Raw genomic sequence first — 21,588 nt, 5'->3', positions numbered from 1 at the left:
GTTTAAATATAAAATTGTTATTGAAAAATACCGACTTAGATTACAAACGGCCTCGACCTATTTATGATAAACGCGTAGAATATAAATACACTATTAATGCTTGTACTTCTAACAAAATAATCAATCTTGCGTCTAAGGTCATAGATTATTCATTCAACCAATCATAATTCGTGACCGTATTTTTAACCAATCAAAGCCATTGTTCTAAACGAAAGTAGGCAGTTCCACGTTATTGTCAACAATAATAAACTGGTGTAAAAGCCGGCATTACTTTTTGCACGTAAATACTGTGATAATATTTAGTGATTGAATATTTGAATTGTGTGCATTTTCTGGAATATGCCTCACCGGAAACACCAAAAGGTGCATTTGCACAACGTTGTTAAAAAGGATGTGGAAAATAACAATGTACAAGCCGCTGCAGAAACAAGGGCGCCTGTTGTTGAAGAAAATGACAACAGAGCTGGTCCCAAACTTGTCAAATGTTGTGTGCCTCTAACCTGCACTTCATCCGAGGATTTAATTAATCCTAAAGAGCCTGAAAAATCTGTGAAAGTGTTCTGCAACAATGAAGCATGCAACTTCAGTAAGTGGATGCACAAGGATTGTTTTGAGGAATGGGAGGAAACCGTGCTGTCCTATCTACGCTCGTGTGGACGTGCTAGAAGCTGGAGCGAAAAACAACGCTTGCAAAATTTGTGGACAAAGAAAGGCTACGATCTAGCTTTCAAGGCTTGTGATTGCAAATGTGGGAGAGGACACATACGAAAGGATCTGGATTATTTCCCAACACCACAAGTTGCTGTTGTCGACAACAAAAACAAAAAGAAACCGAAGAAGAAGAATGATAAACCAGCTCCTGTGGTGAGTAACGGGAAAGGGGGACACGCTACTACCTCCATACCCCATAACAACAACAACCAAATTCACAGTGCACCTATCAACACAACAAATGTAAACAACAACAACAACAACACGTCTAACAACAATCATCATGTGAGCAACACGAACCATATCTTTTCTACACAGCGCTCGCGCACTGACAGCGTCAGTAGCAGTGGAAGCCTACCGCGTTCTTCTGGTTCTATTGGATCGTCGTCATCCCCGACACCATCGTCTCCTATTGTTAACGGTAACATGAACCCACCGGCTTTCCCAAAAAGCCCCAAAACCGTAGATGTCCACTCGTTTAACGCAAACACTTCCTTTCGACGTCGCCAAGATCTGTCTGCCTTCACCTTTCTACCACGGCATAAACAGAATCCATACCATATCAAGATGGACGACGATGGTACGGATGATACCAGGAACTTTATACTTTCTCACTTGACATCTTACAAGATTTGCTCGCTGAGCTGTGTTATATGTAAGAGCGGATTACCAGTTTTTGATAGGTACCCTATGATCGACGGAACATTCTTCTTGTCACCTCAGGCGTATGGCGATGGAGTAGTACAAGTCATCTCCGACGGCCGTCTACAGTTTATCAACGCCGTCTGCGTACAGTGCCTTGAAAAAGGAACCGATATGCGGTGTGCATCATGCAAATGTCCATGGGACGGGAGCGCACTACAACTTGGAACTATGTACACTTACGATATATTCGCTGCTACGCCATGCTGTCAGAAGCGGCTAACATGCAAGCAATGTCGTCGAGCAGTTGTAGACGTCAACACCGGTCTGACATTTTACAGTCAATATAGTCGGATGATAGCGTGTCCTTACTGCAAGGCGTACGACTTTCATTTTATACGACCGCTGAATGAAACATTCAATGTTAGAGCAAAACAGAGTATATGGAACTAAACTGCTTAGAACTTTTATTCTGTTAACAATACTCCGCGCATATATATAAATATATTTGCCTTTTACTTGTTTTATATATAACTTTAGCAATTTACCGTTTTACTTGAACTTTTTACACTGTTGTGTCATAATGTGTTTCGCAGATGGATCGACAAGTCTCGTTGATTGAATGGATTGTTTCTTGTATATCTGGAAGAACCAGTTAATGGACCATGTTGACTATGTTACGCTTCATTGTGGATTTTTGGTGCAGACATTTTTTTACCAGAGACGTTATCATATACGACATTGTGGTATTTTTTGTGTAAACTTTATTAGAGATTTAATCTCGTTTCCTCGCAGAGTTTGTATTCATCATTTGTTAGTGAACTATTCTTAGTTTTAAGAAGCAGAACAAATAAAATTCCGATTTGGTCTATAAACTTACAGGAAATATTTCAAATACCAAGACGTTTAGTTTGAGTGACAATTTCAATTTAAAAACAAAACATTTTGCGTGACACCGGATTATTTTAATGAATTCAAGACATTCAATATGCAAGGACATGTTACGTGTAGACTGTGCTTAGGAAGTTTTCTGCTTCATTTAAGACTAAAGAAATGGCATTTTCTTACATATGTTTATTTTTGGAATAAATATTTAATTATTTATTGGAATTACTATGTCACGTGTGCTTATTTCACATTGTGGAATCCAGTATTATTTCCAAATACTGGATAACAGGATTTCGACAAAAGCTTAAAAATCGCCTTTCTTTTTGAAATGGAGTATATCTTTTATATATATATAAATTGTCACTTTTTATCCCCCAGTGATTTCCGTGGTCCGTGGTAAAATTGTATTTTTTTTCCCAAACATCAACACAGGATTTATACGAGAGCAGGTTAAAACACATCTTGAGTACTCCTTTTTAAATGATTTAATGTTTCCATTTTCTTTTTTATCTGTCCACGTGAAATGCCAAATTTTAGATGATTCAGATGGACAAGGCAGTCATGTCGTCACACATTTACAGAAAAAGACACATACAAATTTACAGAAATAGACACACACACATTCACAAGAAGTTTGTAAAATTGTCATTATAACTTAGGAAGCATAAATTCGAATGTAACTGCATTAACGTGTGACTGAGTTGCATTTACCAGAGGCGGATTTAGGGGAGCGCCCCCCTTTTTATGTACCCTCATATATTATAAATAAAGCCCCCCCCCCCCCCCTTTTTATAGCTTCGTATATGATAATTTCATCGACTTTTTACAAGTATTACTCCAAACGTTGACTTGACAGGGATACTCTCCTTTTTCAAAATCTGGATCCGCACCTGTTCGTAGAGTATGTCGTGAATGTGGGAAAGTTGATGAAGTTGGTAGCAATTAGAATGATATATTTAAAACAAATTCAAATTTTCACATATATCCGTCAAATCAAAATGTACATTCATGACGGACCGCTATGCATATACGAATTTAAATGAGAAAATAGATTATATTCGTAAAACTACATTTGCAACCGTCAAATCCTCAATAGTCCTTTTTCATATTACCGACTTTTGACTTCGGAGTTTATATTTTTTCGACAGGTTATCTACTCTGTGGTAAGACACCCTGGTACTCGGTCAAGTGAGAGCAACGTAAAAAAGTAAAATCAAGCTTTTAATCGATACAATTTATGGGGAAAAATTAACTGCTTTATATTTTCTTAACACGATAAAATCATCAGAAAACAAAACTTTCCCCTCAAATTGCACAGATTATGTGTTTAATTTTTCTTCTTTTGGTTGCTCTTACTTGACCGAGTACCAGGATGTCTAACCACAGAAAAGGTAACCTGTCGAAAAATTATATAAATGTAATCCGGAGTCAAAAGTCGGTAATATGAAAATAGTCTATTGACGGTGACCAATCTTCAAATACTGAATTGTTATTCCTTAATTAATTTGGAAGCTTGAACATATCTTCTTTTGTAAGACAAATGGATTGAGTTCAAATTATATAATTGAGAATTGAAGTCTCAGAATATATTGTTGTCGCTTTGGCGTAAAATAAGTATACAACATCAGGTCTTGGATGCCATGTACAAATAAACCCAAGAAAAGAAAAAACGGAGCGAAAACATGAAAATACAGACACGGACTGGTTGCTTCTAGAAGTCCAAAAGCGTAGAACAAGAATATTGTATATACTCAAGTGGTAGAAGAAATGAAGATTACCGCAATAACACATTGCTCTAGCTTCGAAGGGCAAGGCCATTTCGATTGCTTGATGATCAAATCCCTTAAAAAGTAGTAGTAAATTTAGTAGGAATCCGTTTTTTTCAGATATAACCCTCTGTATCTATTCTCCCAACCACCAACCTTTTTTAAAGATTGGACTCCCGGTTCCATGGTGACCGTAAAATAATAACAAAAAAGTGTCATTGAATAAGAATATTAGTCATATTAGTTCAGTCTGTTATAACATTTCAGAGCACCTACAAATGTAAATATAGTCAAAAAGACGAAATAAAAACCTTTTTTTAACACGTGTAGAGGCAGAATGCTGCGGACAGTCGATCTGTCTCATTTTCGCCTTTGGGCCTTGGACTGAGCTAGAGATAAAAGAACAGTGAGCAACATACTTTGTAAAGTAAAATTTGCACTGCTTGACATCATGGCATAATATGAACTAACAAAACAATATAATATTATGATATATTGGTGCAATCACTTTACATGTTTTTGCTTGAAATTGCACAAAAATTCTGACTTTAAAAGTCTTTCAGACAAGGTGTGTTTTAAGCAAAGTGCAAAGGAAAGTTCGTGAACAATTATTCATTGGCACACTGCCAATACTTTTTCTATTCATTTAATTTTACGTATGATATAGTCGTTTAAATATCCCATTCAATTTAAAGATGTCGTTCAAGTTGACAATTTTCATTTATCAGATTTTTCCTTAATGGGCCTCGACTAAATGCGGCATTGACATTGACCTTTGTGTCGACCGAGTTTAGTTGTTTACATGGATTTTTAGTGTAAATTTATCATGACCTGAATATTTTTAAAGTGATGTGTATTGCTGGTGCTTACATAGCAATAATTACAGTTAACGTTTCTTGTGTGGGTTTGAATTAACATATCTGTTTAATGTTATATTAATCACCTTTTAGACGTATAAAACGGTAAATGATTTTATTCTGTCAGTGCTAAAAGGTAACCCGCTTTCTAAAATTCGGTAAAGATTCGGGGATCTTCAAGGTGTAATTGCATATGTTATTATTATTGTTTTGTTTCTTTCTTTTTCTACTCTAAAATGAAATTATCGTTTTATAAATCTGTTGCATCTTAATGGCTCTTCTAAATGTCCTTTCATCATGTACACTCGATCTCCCGAATGGACCATAATTCACCCATTTGGGATATCATAGCCCAAATGAAATCGAATATAAATTTTCAGTGCAAAAAAACCTTACTTTTTGAATTTAACAAATATTTTGAAAAGTGCATTTCTTTAGATCAATACTAAGTAGATCTAGCAACAGTTAGTTGGCAATTTTTTATAAAATTAATAAGTTTCTAGATTTTCCCCTCTGAAGATCATCAACTTCATATTCAGAAAAGTTGCCTACCGAAAGTTGATATTGACTTGGAATTTTATCATCATCCCTTCAAAAGTTTTACGAACGCCATAATGATTTGGTTGACCGTTAAATGGACTGTTTGTGTAAAAGATGACCACATAATAAAATCATATATGTTCCACTTGTAACCACAATCCAGTCCTCTTTTTCTCGATTGTGATATCACCATATGCATTTCATCACCGAGATAGTACTTGCAATGACGGGTGTAACTAGCGGGGCAAGAACTGCTGACCTGAAGCACTTGTTTTCACCTCTTTTTTTCCCCTTAGAGTTTGGTGTCGATTTTGTTTAAATTTTCTGTACTTATCTAATAGATCATTATAATTGTGTTACTTCTGTCCAGAAGTTTCCATTTCAAACTCACATTCTGTAAAGTATTGAGGTTAGGGAGTTTACACGTACCGATGGTTTTTATACTAGTATTGGTACGTTCTTGTGGTTACTAAAGATTTGATATCGCAGCATATTAACGTGAGTAAAATTGACGGCTTTCGGTTGTGGAACCGGAACTTCTGACCCTTTCTGAAGACCTGAGTTCGCCCCCTGGTTTTCGTTAGAGCTCGCGTAGCTCTATCTTTAAATATTCTTATTCTGTATACACATACAATATAGCACTTCATATCAACTGAATCTATCTTGTAAAATTTAATAAGATGTGATATGATTTGCCAATAAGATAACTATCTACCAGACCCTAAGGGAACGACCATTTATCTTCCAAAAAAAGGGTGGAAGGGGGTTATGGTTTTTATTCTAAAAAAAATATTCTGATCACCAATTTGATGAAAAAAAATATTGTGGTCAAGCAGATTACAAAAAAAATATATTCTGAATCCAGATTTTCCCCATACCACATAGTGTTAAATTTTGAAAAAAATAATTTGATTGATAGCGTCGGAAAAAATTCTCTGACTCAGACAAAAAACCATAACCCCCCCCCCCTTTTGAAGTTAAATGGTTGCTCCCTAAATGACATGAACGTAATTGTTTACAGGTAATCGTACGGCCTTCAACAAATTGTAGAAATCATACCGTATATATATAGTAAGCAGATAAAAAAGGCCCAGAAATGACAAAAATATGAAACATAACAAACAAGAAAGAATTGACAAAACAAAAAGTTTAAACGATAAACAAATATGACCGACAGCAACCAACAACAACTAAATTACATGCTCCTGACTAAAAACATGTCTTTTTTTAACGATTTAAAAACCCAGTACAAAGATTTTTCTAATAACAAAATGAAATATATTCTAAATCCAACTACTAGTCAGCAAGTGAAATCTTTATGCTCTCTTATTAAACAGTCTATGGAACTGAGGACAGGGGGCACTTGAGGTCATTTGTTGAATGTGTGTTTTGTTTTGTTTTGATGTGAATGTAAATGTCATCATTATATTGTTGTTCATACATGTAATTGTTATGCCTTTGACCCTCTTATGGGTGTAATGCTTAATAAAGATAATTTTTATAAAGAATGTAGTAGGGTTAATATAAAAATAAGAAGTTGTGGTATGATTTCCAATGAGAGAACTATCCATCAAACACGTTTTAGGGTACTAAACTTGCACCCCAACCTTGGATAGTGGTGTAACAGCACAACATAAGAAAAACTGTAAAAATCAATTGGAAATGGCTTGACTAAGTAGATTGGCACGAAACACAAACACAAGTAACATAAACAGAAGACACAAAGTACAAAAATACTTACAGTTACTGAAAGCTTACTCAAAGACAATTAAAGCTAAGAAATAAATCATGCTTACAAAAAAGTATGATTTTTAACATCTGATTTACAGTTAATATGATAAGAGTTGAACTGTCATCTAAGTTTAGACTGTACAAGAAATAAAGTAAATAATAGCAAGTGTCTTTATTCATTACAGTCGCAGACCGAGTATTTAAAAAAAAGGGGGTGCTTCTGGATTTATTTTCTGCAATTTTGTTTATGATTTCAGGTAGAGATTTCCGATGAATGAGGGGTTTGATTTCGGTCCGCCAATGAATGTTATCTATATGATAAATACATAGGCAAATAATACAAGAATGGTTTCTGTGAGAGGTTAACTGTATGTAGGTCTTTTTGATAAGCCAGTTCATGAATCATAAATTTATTCTAAAATTATTTATTTTGATACGTATTAGATCACTTCTAGGAGATCGATAGTACTGGTTTACTGCAATGCTGACAGTGGCGGATCCAGAAGGGGGCGGTTTCCGGGGGTTCGAACCCCCCTTTTAAAAAAAGACTGGATCCACCCCTGGCTGAGCTACGATCTGTAGTAATTATCACACTCCTCCTTGTTCCCCATAAGATTGCATGGGATATTTGGTTTGAATAAGACAATGCAAATGATAATTAGAAATTCACCAAATTTGCTGAAGCGAAAAGGATTTTGTATACACCTAACGTATACATTAGTGTAACTATGTTCGTTTTTACCATACAGGTGAATACAGACACTTGTCTCTGAAAAAAATACCTATATACTTTAAAAGAGAGAAAAGGCTAAAAGACTAACAATCGTCCACAAAAAATTCAAAGAATACGTGTAAAAACTAGATTGATCAGTATCAACTTCACAAAATACGGTGGTTATATCATACAGGTGCTTCTGAAGTGTCAGCAATTCATATTTCATGCACAAGTATATAATATACACACAATTCAGGATTCACGGAATAACATTTCTATAAAGTTTCACTATTTTCGATTTCTGGACACTAATCCGAAAATAATTGTAAGCTGCAAAAGTTTCCACACACACTTGTGAGTTTCTAACCTAGTGCTGTTATTGTGGTTATGATTGACCACCAGAGTGTGCCATGGTCAAATTATTTGACCCTTAGATAACGGTATACAAAATTCCTATGTTTGCTTTGTTATTTATGTATACTAAATAAATTGCAGTCAAACATTGCACCTGTCTTAAGTCAGGAGCCTGTTATTCAGTGGTCGTACTTTGTTGGTGTGGTTCAATGGTGTTTATCGTTTCTCGTTTTTTGTATAGATTAGACCGTTGGTATTCCTGTTTGAATTGTTTTACACTAGTCATTTTGGGGCCCTTTATAGCTTGCTGTTCGATGTGAGCCAAGGCTCCGTGTTGAAGGCCGTACTTTGACCTATAATTGTTAACTTTTTATACATTGTGACTTAGATGGAGAGTTGTCTCATTGGCACTCATACCACATCTTCTTATTTATAAAGATACGGCAAAATAGTTTCTTGTGCGATACTGTCCACTATAGAATCTCCCAACTACTAATGATGCTTATGTATATCCTTGATTTACATTTAAGGTTTGCATGTGGGCATACCAGGTTAGGGGAGGGTTGGCGCCTTCAAACTAGTTTAACCCCGCCACATTCTGTATGTGCCTGTCCCAAGTCAGGAGCCTGTAATTCAGTGGTTGTCTTTTGTTGCTGTGTAACATATTTGTTTTTCGTTCATTATCTTGTACATAAATTAGGCCGTTAGTTTTCTCGTTTGAATTGTTTTACATTTGTCATTTCGGGGCCTTTTATAGCTGACTATGCGGTATGGGCTTTGCTCATTGTTGAAGGCCGTACGGTGACCTATAATTGTTAATTTCTGTGTCATTTAGTCTCTTATGAAGAGTTGTCTCATTGGCAATCATACCACATTTTCTTATTTTAATATTATATATACATGATGAATTCAAGGTCAGTAACGCAGGAAAATTTTGCAGTCATCTTTTATTGCGACTCATCTTTAATTCAATCATCTTCACATTTCAACAATTGATATTTCCTTTTGCACTGATAACTCATTTCGCCACTTATTTGTATTAAAAGGAAAAATTAAAAAGATGGAGTCATAAATCCGGTGAGTCAGCTTTGAAGTTTCTGCCTACTTTCTCATTCTCATGCAGTTCTAATTTCAAGATCACACACTAGCCTTTGATATTATGTAAACATAACAGATTTATTTTTCAATATTGTTAATAAAAGTTTTAATTATAACGAGATATGGCGTCTGCTTGGCTGGAATTTAATGGTAAATCTGAAATTCGATGAAGCTTATTTTATTTTCAATATCATCGTGTTGTTGTTTAATTTTCAAAGAATAATTATCTCAGATGGTAACTAACCAATACCTCCCAATCCGAGTTTGGACTTATATGTCCTTAAACTATATATATTGATGTGACGGCATGGTAAGTAAAATTATCATCCTTTACGACGGACGAAAAACAGCTGATTTGCAAGGTATACCATCTACTCACTATACATCATGTACTGTTTACGACCCTTGATAAAGCCGACGATGAAAGGCATCACTCTACCAAGGAGGGTATATATACAACCTCCTTGACTCTACTAACGAAATCTATATTGTCCATATAGCCAATTAAGTTGGTTGAGTGGTATAGGGCGCTGGACGCAGCCTGGTAGGCGGTGTTTCCACAATGTCTCAGATGCATGGGTTCGAATCCCGCTGAGGGAAGAACAAAAATTTGCTAACGCAAATATGCAGATCTAAAATTGTCATTGTCGGGCAAAATCGGATACGAAGTATATATATATTATAATATCTGTTTTACGGGTAATTTTTTTATATAGACATGGACTTTTGATAACAAGTTTAAATAGTACATTTTTTTTCTTATTTACATCACCCCATGATAAAAATAGATGAAATTTTGAATGTTCTCGCTTGAAGAAATATTATTTATCTTTTTTTTTACCAAAATATTTAAATGCAAGAAAAGATGACATACCAAGAAAGATAACTCAATTTTGCAATATGGAAAATTTGGACCAGGATTTTTAATTAAAATAAAGATTTGTTTTTTTTTTCAAATCAGGACTGGGAACGTTGAATAATGTATATAGAATAACGAAAAGAAACATACGTGAACACAGAGTAAATCTGATATTTCGCGAAACTTGGTCAAAACTAATTTGATAAGGAACTTTCCGTTTAGAATTTTCCTTGAAGTTCGGTATTTTTGTTATCTTACTTTTTACCCTAATTTAATTGGCATATATTTTTGTTTAAATTTCACATCATAAAAAAATTAGACCCCCCCCCCCCCCCCCCGAATGACATGATGAATACATGTACATGTACTAAGTTTTAAGCTAATCTGATCACATCTTCATGATTAACTACCGTAAATCAAATATCACTGTGAAAGTCAAATGACAAAAGGAATTCTTTTTCATTAAAAAAAAGGATAATACATATTATATGATAATAAAGTTTTCCAAGGTGTAACTGGCATAAAGGGGGTGTACTCGTGCTCCAGGAACAGTATGGCCAATGTGAAAATCTGATTGTATTATAAAATTAATCCAATGTGAAGTAAATGTTCGAAATTGTTTCTTAATATTGAAAATATCTCTTACACATCTGAGGACAATAAATATTGAAAATATCTCTTAAACATCTGAGCACAATACATATTGAAAATATCTCATCTAAGGACAATAAATATTGAAAACATCTCTTATACATCTGAGGACAATAAATATTGAAAATATCTCTTATACATCTGAGGACAATAAATATTGAAAATATCTCTTAAACATCCGAGGACAATAAATATTGAAAATATCTCTTATATATCCGAGGACAATAAATATTGAAAATATCTCTTAAACATCTGAGGACAATAAATATTGAAAATATCTCTTATACATCTGAGGACAATAAATATTGAAAATATCTCTTAAACATCTGAGGACAATAAATATTGAAAATATCTCTTATATATCTGAGGACAATAAATATTAAAAATATCTCTTATACATCTGAGGACTGCAATAAATATTGAAAATATCTCATCTGAGGACAATAAATATTGAAAATATCTCTTATACATCTGAGGACAATAAATATTGAAAATATCTCTTATATATCTGAGGACAATAAATATTAAAAATATCTCTTATATATCTGAGGACAATAAATATTGAAAATATCTCTTATATATCTGAGGACAATAAATATTGAAAATATCTCTTATACATCTGAGGACAATAAATATTGAAAATATCTCTTATATATCTGAGGATAATAAATATTAAAAATATCTCATCTGAGGACAACAAATATTGAAAATATCTCATTTGAGGACAATAAATATTGAAGATATCTCTTATACATCTGAGGACAATAAATATTAAAAATATCTTATCTGAGGACAACAAATATTGAAAATATCTCATCTGAGGACAATAAATATTGAAAACATCTCTTATACATCTGAGGACAATAAATATTGAAAATATCTCATCTGAGGACAATAAATATTGAAAATATCTCATCTGAGGACAATAAATATTGAGAATATCTTATCTGAGGACAATAAATATTGAAAATATCTCATCTGAGGACACTAAATATTGAAAATATCTCTTATACATCTGAGGACTGCAATAAATATTGAAAATATCTCATCTGAAGACAATAAATATTGAAAATATCTCTTATATATCTGAGGACAATAAATATTGAAAATATCTCTTATATATCTGAGGACAATAAATATTAAAAATATCTCTTATATATCTGAGGTCAATGAATATTGAAAATATCTCTTATATATCTGAGGACAATAAATATTGAAAATATCTCTTATATATCTGAGGACAATAAATATTAAAAATATCTCTTATACATCTGAGGACTGCAATAAATATTGAAAATATCTCATCTGAGGACAATAAATATTGAAAATATCTCTTATACATCTGAGGACAATAAATATTGAAAATATCTCTTATATATCTGAGGACAATAAATATTAAAAATATCTCTTATATATCTGAGGACAATAAATATTGAAAATATCTCTTGTATATCTGAGGACAATAAATATTGAAAATATCTCTTATACATCTGAGGACAATAAATATTGAAAATATCTCTTATATATCTGAGGATAATAAATATTAAAAATATCTCATCTGAGGACAACAAATATTGAAAATATCTCATTTGAGGACAATAAATATTGAAGATATCTCTTATACATCTGAGGACAATAAATATTAAAAATATCTCATCTGAGGACAACAAATATTGAAAATATCTCATCTGAGGACAATAAATATTGAAAACATCTCTTATACATCTGAGGACAATAAATATTGAAAATATCTCATCTGAGGACAATAAATATTGAAAATATCTCATCTGAGGACAATAAATATTGAAAATATCTCATCTGAGGACAATAAATATTGAGAATATCTTATCTGAGGACAATAAATATTGAAAATATCTCATCTGAGGACACTAAATATTGAAAATATCTCTTATTCATCTGAGGACTGCAATAAATATTGAAAATATCTCATCTGAAGACAATAAATATTGAAAATATCTCTTATATATCTGAGGACAATAAATATTGAAAATATCTCTTATATATCTGAGGACAATAAATATTAAAAATATCTCTTATATATCTGAGGTCAATGAATATTGAAAATATCTCTTATATATCTGAGGACAATAAATATTGAAAATATCTCTTAAACATCTGAGGACAATAAATATTGAAAATATCTCTTATATATCTGAGGACAATAAATATTAAAAATATCTCATCTGAGGACAACTAATATTGAAAACTTCTCTTATACATCTGAGGACAATAAATATTGAAAATATCTCTTATATATCTGAGGACAATAAATATTGAAAATATCTCTTATATATCTGAGGACAATAAATATTGAAAATATCTTTTTTAAATCTGAGGAAAAAAATTTCCATAGAATTTGAAAAATATTTAAAAACACGTGCAACATTTGTAATTTGGTGTCAAAATCGCCTTAAACCGCAATGTTTAGCAACGCATAATAATATGATGTCATTAACGTATGTAACCTGATTTCAAATCTTTTAAATATATTAATTAGCATCTTTCATTTTCAAAATCCATAATGTTTTGAAACATTTAAACTGATTTTGATACTATGAGTGAAACAAATAAAGGGAAAACTGACACTACCTCGAGCTCTTTACTCTACGCACAAGCGTGTTTAAATCAAATAACCGAAGAACTGAACATCGGATGACCGCAAGTTCTGGTGGATGGTCTCAGAAAAAAATCATATCTCTATACCTGCAAGTTGGTTAAGGTACATAGATGTATATATATTTTTCTGAGACAAGTTCCTGTGTGGATGATGAATAAATGACAGGGAAATCAGCCTCACCCTAATAATTATTATATTGTAGTGATGTGATCATTTTGTATAACCTGGTTTGTTGTTATATATTATATTAATATTTGTAAAACAGTTATATATATAGGAGATCATCTCTTGAGATATTCTTCCGCGTGCGTTAATACAAATTTTCGGTATTCATAATTTGTTACTGATATATATTTCTGACGACAAAATATTTTCATATCATTTATCTATGTTCTTAAAATATATTTTCATAGTATTCTTTGAAGAAATAACAAGCGATAAGGAATGTTATTTTGCACTTGATATAATCCGCGTATTTATAAGAAATACGTTGGGTTATCAGTCAAAAGCGCAAGAAATTTCTGCGGCAACATAATACCGGTATGACCTCTCAAGGTCACATCCGATGTAAAAATGACACAATGAATGTATTCGTTTATGACCTTCGAAGTCTTCTTCTTTCTCTTAAAATTTAGAAATGTTTTTTTTGCCGCAAGACTTTCTCAATCTTGGCTGGTGAAATTTTCAATATTTGTGTTATGTTTCTATTATACGTTTCGTTTTGTTTTTTTTTTTTTTTTGTTATTTGGTAATTTCTCTCCCTCAACTTGTCTTTTTTTTTTTCAATTTACGTTAATATTCAAATGCTTTTCAGTTCGATTATATGAAAGATGTTGTTAGACATGTTAGACGACGTCTGAGCCTGATATTTTTTTACTCATTTTATCAGTACTTTATTCATAAGAGGTCCGTTGTTTTATTTTTTCATAAATTTATACTATTATTATATTTCATCATTCATATCTTGTTTGGTTAAACTCGAACAAATTAAAGAACCTTTGTGAGCACGCTTACATACCCCACGCCCCCACATTGTCACTAGGAAAACAAAAACTCACCAGATTCTTAACTTCAAAGCTAGACCCATGACTCCTAAAATAGTCAACTGATAAAGTTTCTTGTGGATATGCACATCTACATATTATTTCCTCATTAACTACAAAGTTTCATGAAATACTGTTTATGTGGTTTCAGAGGAGTTGCGATGAAAAACTGTTGCAACAGTATATTTAGGCCAAAATTTTATGTTCAAAAGGGCATAACTGCTAGAAAAAAAAGAATCACAATTTCCTGTCGATATGCACATCTACATAGTATGTCCTTACTATCTACAAAGTTTGATGAAATTCTGTTGTGTGGTTTCAGAGCAGTTGCGATAACTTGAACAGGACTGACGGATTGACGGACAGACGGATAGACTGACTGATGACGGACGGGTAAAAAACATCTGCTTGGACAATAATAATCATCATCCTATATGTATGAGTTCACGATCTTGACATCAATTACGAATTGTGTAAATTTTAAAAAATGGCAATTTTTTTTTACAAATTCGAAAATCCTCTTCCCTGACCAAAATTAAAATCTTTATAAGTCATGCATCACGTTTGAAATAGAAATGCTGCCATTGTTAATTTTCAATATTTTAAGATAGATCGGGGACTAAATTATTTTTTTAACTGCAAATAGCTTCAAATGATCGATTGTAATTTTTTACAATTATTATTAGCAAATTTGATGCAAAAATTAATTTGTGAACTTTTCATTTGAATAAAAAAAAATAATGACGAGTTTATCTTATGGTTACATCTTATTAATTTTTTTCACTAACTGCTTTCGTAAATATACAAGGATTACTGTTTTCTGAAAGAAATTACTATGGACCAGGAATGCATTCAATTTACTTTTATATTTTAAACAGTTTTTGTTTCAGTATTTCAACATATAACTGGGTAACGGTTTACACTACTTTGACGTTTGTAGGTCCCTTTCAAACGGGTTATTTTCGTGTTTTCGGTTTCAGTGTTTTTGATTTTGTTTTAACAAACATTCCACTATAAAATCGTCTTAGATTATATCCATTTTGCTTTAATAAAAAAAAAGTGTGAGAGGAATTACAAGTTTAAAGGTTCTTACTTAAAAAGTACACTTTACTTTTTTTTAATAACGGAACAATTCGAAATTAAGAAATGAAACGATTGTCAGAACAAATAGTTATATGCATCCCATATGTTTACAAGCATTTTATGATATAGAGGAGTAACTCTTCAGGCGCAACAACTTGATTTTCATTTCAAGTTCTACACATATGAATCGCATTGTAGAGAAATAACAAATCTCAGTTTTACGCTTCACAAATATGAAAACAAATGGCTGATTTTTTATCCTCTTGCAATACAGCCTTTTGACAACTTTAGAACCTCACGCTAAACGAACAACCCCAGTCATCGGAAATATTTTTATATAATTTGTGGTCTTTTTGATACTATTACAGTTACTACTCATAATCTGTATCGTCTGCCAGTACCGCAATTATCATGTCCTTTTCAACAATGTCTTCGATTATATCATGTTTTGTATTGCAATGGTCATTATTTTTCTTTCGGAAATCAATTCCTGACATTTTGAATCAATTTTTACCTTTTTGAAGTTTCCTATAAATTCGTTTTCTCGCAATCGTATATTACTCGTTTAAATCAGTTATCCACAACTGTAACACGATAAGTCTCGGACAAAAAGATTTGTAACAAAATGTGTGGATATTATTTGGTGTATTTTGTGAGTCTGTTCCACGGGTTTACAATTTATATTGCAACTAAGGTTCTCCGACTTCCTCTACCATAGAAAACGGTCCGATATGAAACAACCACGGGCGCTAAAAGTTGCGTTAAAAACCGAAACACAAATACAAATAAACCTTTCAATTTGATTTTAAAAGACATAATTAGCATCCCGAATCAACAATGTTGAAAACGTAAGAAAATTTTGACCATTGCAATACAAAACATGATATAATATCAAACTATGTATAATATATTTGTGTTATTTAGGTATCAAATGAAAGGTGAAGGACTGGTGATCCTCGTAGAACAAATGTTGACTGATAACTTTGAATAATACAAAAATGTATGAATGAATTCTAAAGTTGAGGGCATATATTGCCTGTTTCTCAGATATGAAGTATACATTGTTTGGTGTATCCAAAGTTCAGATAATCAGTGCGGTCTGATGTGTAAATAACGGTATATTAATCCCCCTATAAATGGCGGATTATTAAAATTTCAGTATATATACACAAATGAAATGAGTTCCAAACATCGACTAATCGTAACTTACGTGATGTGCAGTGTGCAATCATATACCCATGTCTCTCTGCCCAAAATATGCACACAAAAAAAAACTGTCCATGCATTTCTAAAATTGAACAGTCGCAATCAAAAAGTCATAAAGCCATCGACAAGCAACTTTCCCTTCTACAACCAAATACAATTGAATAGAATAGAATAGAATAAAATATTTTACTCACCAAATTAGGGTCCCAGGAGGGCATATAGCATACAAACAATATCATTATAAACAATAACATATGCAATACACAGCTAAATGTCCGCAAGAAAGATTGAGTAAGATTAAGAAAACTGAAATGTTCATAAAATATGTAAAGTTCAATGTCAGTAATGAATTAGATTAACAGTACATCCAACGAACACCGAAGTGCAAGAGTGTAGACAATCCGAAAAATATATATCTCTGATTTCGTTATCCTCGTTATATACGAGCACACGAGTTAGATAGATCTGAATTTTAATCAGATTGGAGTGGAGCGAGAGCATAGATGATCATTTGTAGTGCATATTTCTGCGAAAAAAATCATTCTCAAATGATAAGGGAAAGGTGTCGTTTTATTCTTTATATGGTTCTAGCTTGACATTTGTATTGGACCATCATATTTGTCGAAGAAATATTGGAAACTTGGTTTAATCTACAAAAGAAGACGTTTAATTGTGGTTCTGTAAAGATTCGGGGCTCTTTTTTCGTTTTTTTCCCAAAAGGTATCAGACAGTTACATCAGCTTCAGGTTCATAATCTAAGACGATTTGATATTTGATCTGGGTAACGGCTACACTTTCTGAAAGTTCTTAGTTCGCATATTGAAAGGCAAAATGTCTGCCCCTTTTCAACATACCCTTATTTTCCAGTGGCAGTCAAAGTTTCCCGCCCTTTATTCAGGTCGACCTTTACCTTTCAGAACATATACATACATTTTGTATTAATTGTTTATTTGTTCTCGTCCTGAATATGAATGAAATATTTGCCACTGGAAATTAAGCCAGCAACAATCAAGAAATCAAAATCTAAAACTTTAAAATGTTTTTAATTTTGGGATTTTGTGAAAAATGCAAAAAAAAAAATTAAAATTCTAACTATATATTTTTAAAAATTTTAAATTGTACATGCATATGAACCAACTTATTTCATAATGATATTGAACGAAAGCAGCACTTGGCAAACTTTGATAACCGACATAATTAAGGAAAAAAACTTCTTCAATCATGCGCAACTCACAGTGTACTAGTAATAATTATGTAACTTAAGGTTTTAACATTTCAAATATGCATATTCTGCTCCTTTTATCGCATACCCACAATAAATTGTCTTTGCATGCTACACACGAGGGGCTTTCCAGGTCAATAGATTCATCAAGAACAATCTCGCCATAATACCCATCTTCACTTATCGCGAAAATACAGTTATTCATTGAATCTGCAACTATCGCTATATTGAAGATTTCACAGAAGCAAATACTGTTCGGTTTTGATTTCTTAGATAACTTTAGAATCTGACAGACATCAAACTCGAATAACAATTCCCCATTTGTGTTAAAAACAAATACTTTTCCGCTTCCCGGATCTGCTACCCATAGTTTATTTTCTCTGCTCTTTGCAATAGAAATCGGCGATGTCAGGTGACCGTCGTCGAAAGAACAAATCTGCTTTTTCTGATCAAAATTAATTCGCGACAATGTATTTTCAATGTCTAATATAATAATATCTCCATTTGAAAGAATGTCCATGGAGATTGGTCTCTTGCAAGGGTAAATATTTTCAGTTTTATTCTCTTCGTCAGGTTTGAGATAAACTGTCAAACCACCTTCTAATTTTTCTAAGTGATCTTCATAGAAATAAATACGCCCGTTTTTGTCGGTGATTAAATCCATTTGTGGTGGCATAAAATATACCTCTTTTTCCATCCCTGACGAATAGTAAGCAAGAACATTTTTTACGCGAGAACCTTGGTTCCATGCATCTGAACGAAATGAAATAAGCGCTTCATCTTTATTTATTAGACAAATTGCTGAAACTGATTTATTCATCATGTCTACATGAAACGTGTGCTTAAACTTTACTTTTGGCTCTAGTTGCAAACGTATCCTTTTCCCCGCTATCTGACCAACTTTAATACTGGGTCGGTCTGCATAAAATGTCGGTATAGTTATTATTAACTCAGTGGGCGTGCACATTTCTGGTCCTTTAGACAGCTGTTTTTTACACAAAACAATATCTGAATCAGTACCACTACAAACAACTGAGTCAATATATCTTTTCTTGCTAGTCAATTTACTTATTAATGCTTCTATTTCAACTTTCTTTACCTTGATCAAGCTGGACTGATTGTCTGTTAGTTGGTTTATTTCAGACCAAGTCTTAGCGCACTCCTCTTTAACCTCTTTACACATCTGTTCCTCGACAATAGTTAAACTTTGTTGTACGTTTACAATATTTTTGTCAAGTTCGTTTTTTAAGTTCAAAACACTTTGCACCTTATTGCTGAAATTACCGACTTCTAAATCAATACCCTTACTGTACGATCTTATCCACTCTGAAGCAATTTGAACGCGGTCGTCAAGATCTTCGGTTCTGTGTCCCTCGTGTGATGTATGCTTACAATCCCTGCATACAGGTACCTCGCACTTTATACAATGGAAACGTAAAGTTTCCTCTGTGTGTATTTTACAGAAACTGTTTTTCTTTATTTTAAAAGTAGTACTTTGAGAGTCGGTTTGAGTATACTCTATCACTTTATGACCTTTACAAGACTTTATTTTTCTGTGAACAGATGAACAGTTTTTGCATAAAAGTTGATCACAATCAATACATTTCACTGTGATATTTTCATCACTCTCACACAATTCGCATTTGATTTTCTCGTTGTTGAATGTAACTCGTGTTTGTATGTAAATATTAGATGGGAATTCCGTCGATGTGATCGCTGAGCGACAAAGGGGACACTTGAATATACCTTTTTCTTCGCCTTTATTGATTAACTGTTCTATGCAAGTTTGGCAGAATGTATGATAGCAAGATAAAAGTCTGGGGTCATTGTAAATCTCGAGACACAGTGCACAAATTAGTTCATCACCTACATCGCTAGTTGCCATTTTATTTGTAGTTTCAGTTCTATAAAGTCACATGACTACGTATTACCTAGCAATGTGTTAAATAACAGTCCAAAGTTCGGTAACTTTAATTATCAAAAGTTACTTTAAACTATTTTTTCAAAATTATCTTTGAAATATACGTGATATACGTAATACTATTGTCTTACGTTTCAGGGGCGGACCCAGGGTCCGAGGAAAAAGGGTCGTAAATTGGTAAAAAAATATACTGGCGACCGTAGCAACGGGAAATTGTTTTGACGATTTAAAAAAAAATGAACCCGAAGTGAAAAAAGAAGAAGTTACAGTTAACTGTCGTTGTCTCGAAATTGGTTGACTCGAAATTTCTGATGAGTCGAAATGTTCACGTGGTCGAGACAACGAGAGTTAAGTTAACTGTATACCTTCTTTTTTCACTTGGGGTTCGTGTGATAACGCATTACTTTTTCCTGTATATATGTTAATGAATGTTTATAATGTTCACTGCATTACTTTGTTACTTTGTTACTTTGTTATTTTGTTATATTATGAATACTTATATAGTATTTGTGTTATTGTTCACATACCCCTGTTGGGGTCTTTGAGAAAATAAAAACTTGAAACTTGAAACTTGATAGTACACAATTAAGGTATTGCAATAAGCTAGTTATGGGTTTATGAGACTTGTTGTATGTCTATAAAGAATCTACTTACGATTTCGGCAAAATTTGAGTTATTTATAGATCTTGTCTTGCTGATTATTTTTGCTTATGAAAGTGTCTATCTATCTTTTATAATTTTCATGATAAAAGGCAAAAACGAGAAAAAAATGGCAAAATCGTCAGACAGTTTCGGGGGCTTTTATAGCTGACTATGCGGTATGGGTTTTACTAATTGGCAATCATACCACATCTTCGTATTTTTATAATAGATGGACCTCAACATTCTGAAATTTTTTATCCCTGTCATATTATCTCATCTTTAGTGGTTTTTAAGATAATTGACAGAACTTGCATATTACCCCTATGCACTATTCTAGATCATGTCTGCCATGTATGTTGGCAAGAGGGACGCATGTTTAAAACTAGATACCCCGGCTGTCAAAATCTAAAGGTGCGTTTACACGTTACGATTTTTCATCCGATTTAATTTGATACTGTGGGCCAGTTAAAACGAACAGCGTTCTGTTTACACGATATTAGACTATTTTCATATTACCGACTTTTGACTCCGTAGTTTATATTTTTCGACAGGTTACCTTCTCTTTGGTAGGACATCCTGGTACTCGGCCAAGCAAAAGCAACGTAAAAAAGTAAAATCGAGCTTTCAATCGGTACAACTTTTGGGGAAAATTAATTGTTTTATGTTTTCTATACACGATAAAATAATCGGAAAACAAAAAACTTTCCCCCCAAATTGCACAGATTATATGTTTGATTTTTACTTCTTTTGGTTGCTGAAGCTTGAAACAGTAACAAGGAACAGCTGAATTGTCTGACTGTTCTCATTTTAGAACTAAAAGTCGTAGACTTCTTTAGTTTATACCAAGAACATTTCTATATAAGCCAAAATCCCTACTGTGCATGTACTTCAAAACAATGACATGCACATGTTTGCTATCTATATTTGATTCTTATAACGTGGTGCATTTTTTTTTATCAGGTTTCTTTTGTTTGCTGAATGCAAATTTTACAATGAATTTTAAGAGATATGAATGCTTTCG

The 21,588-nt window shown here is 32.8% G+C and overlaps 2 protein-coding genes across 2 annotated transcripts; one reads left to right on the top strand and one right to left on the bottom strand.

Annotated features, from left to right (window-relative positions):
* The first annotated feature begins 216 nt into the window (after positions 1–216).
* Positions 217–2,463, top strand: LOC127726584 (headcase protein-like). Its single transcript, XM_052234004.1, has one exon. The coding sequence runs from the start codon at positions 340–342 to the stop codon at positions 1,804–1,806; it is 1,467 nt and encodes a 488-aa protein (XP_052089964.1). The 5' UTR covers positions 217–339; the 3' UTR covers positions 1,807–2,463.
* A 15,343-nt stretch (positions 2,464–17,806) lies between these two features.
* Positions 17,807–19,892, bottom strand: LOC127726753 (uncharacterized). Its single transcript, XM_052234211.1, has one exon. The coding sequence runs from the start codon at positions 19,887–19,889 to the stop codon at positions 18,042–18,044; it is 1,848 nt and encodes a 615-aa protein (XP_052090171.1). The 5' UTR covers positions 19,890–19,892; the 3' UTR covers positions 17,807–18,041.
* Between the last annotated feature and the right edge of the window lie 1,696 nt (positions 19,893–21,588).

This window comes from Mytilus californianus, unplaced genomic scaffold (assembly GCF_021869535.1).
Source record: "Mytilus californianus isolate M0D057914Y unplaced genomic scaffold, xbMytCali1.0.p SCAF_18, whole genome shotgun sequence".
In the NCBI taxonomy this organism is placed as follows: Eukaryota; Metazoa; Mollusca; class Bivalvia; order Mytilida; family Mytilidae; genus Mytilus; species Mytilus californianus.
Note: the sequence above shows the minus strand (reverse complement) of the source record. Positions and strands in the feature narration are given on the sequence as shown.

What these genes read in the sequence shown, in the direction of transcription:
- LOC127726584 (XM_052234004.1), top strand. Translation starts at nt 340, where the DNA reads ATGCCTCACCGGAAACACCAAAAGGTGCATTTGCACAACGTTGTTAAA.
- LOC127726753 (XM_052234211.1), bottom strand. Translation starts at nt 19,889, where the DNA reads ATGGCAACTAGCGATGTAGGTGATGAACTAATTTGTGCACTGTGTCTC.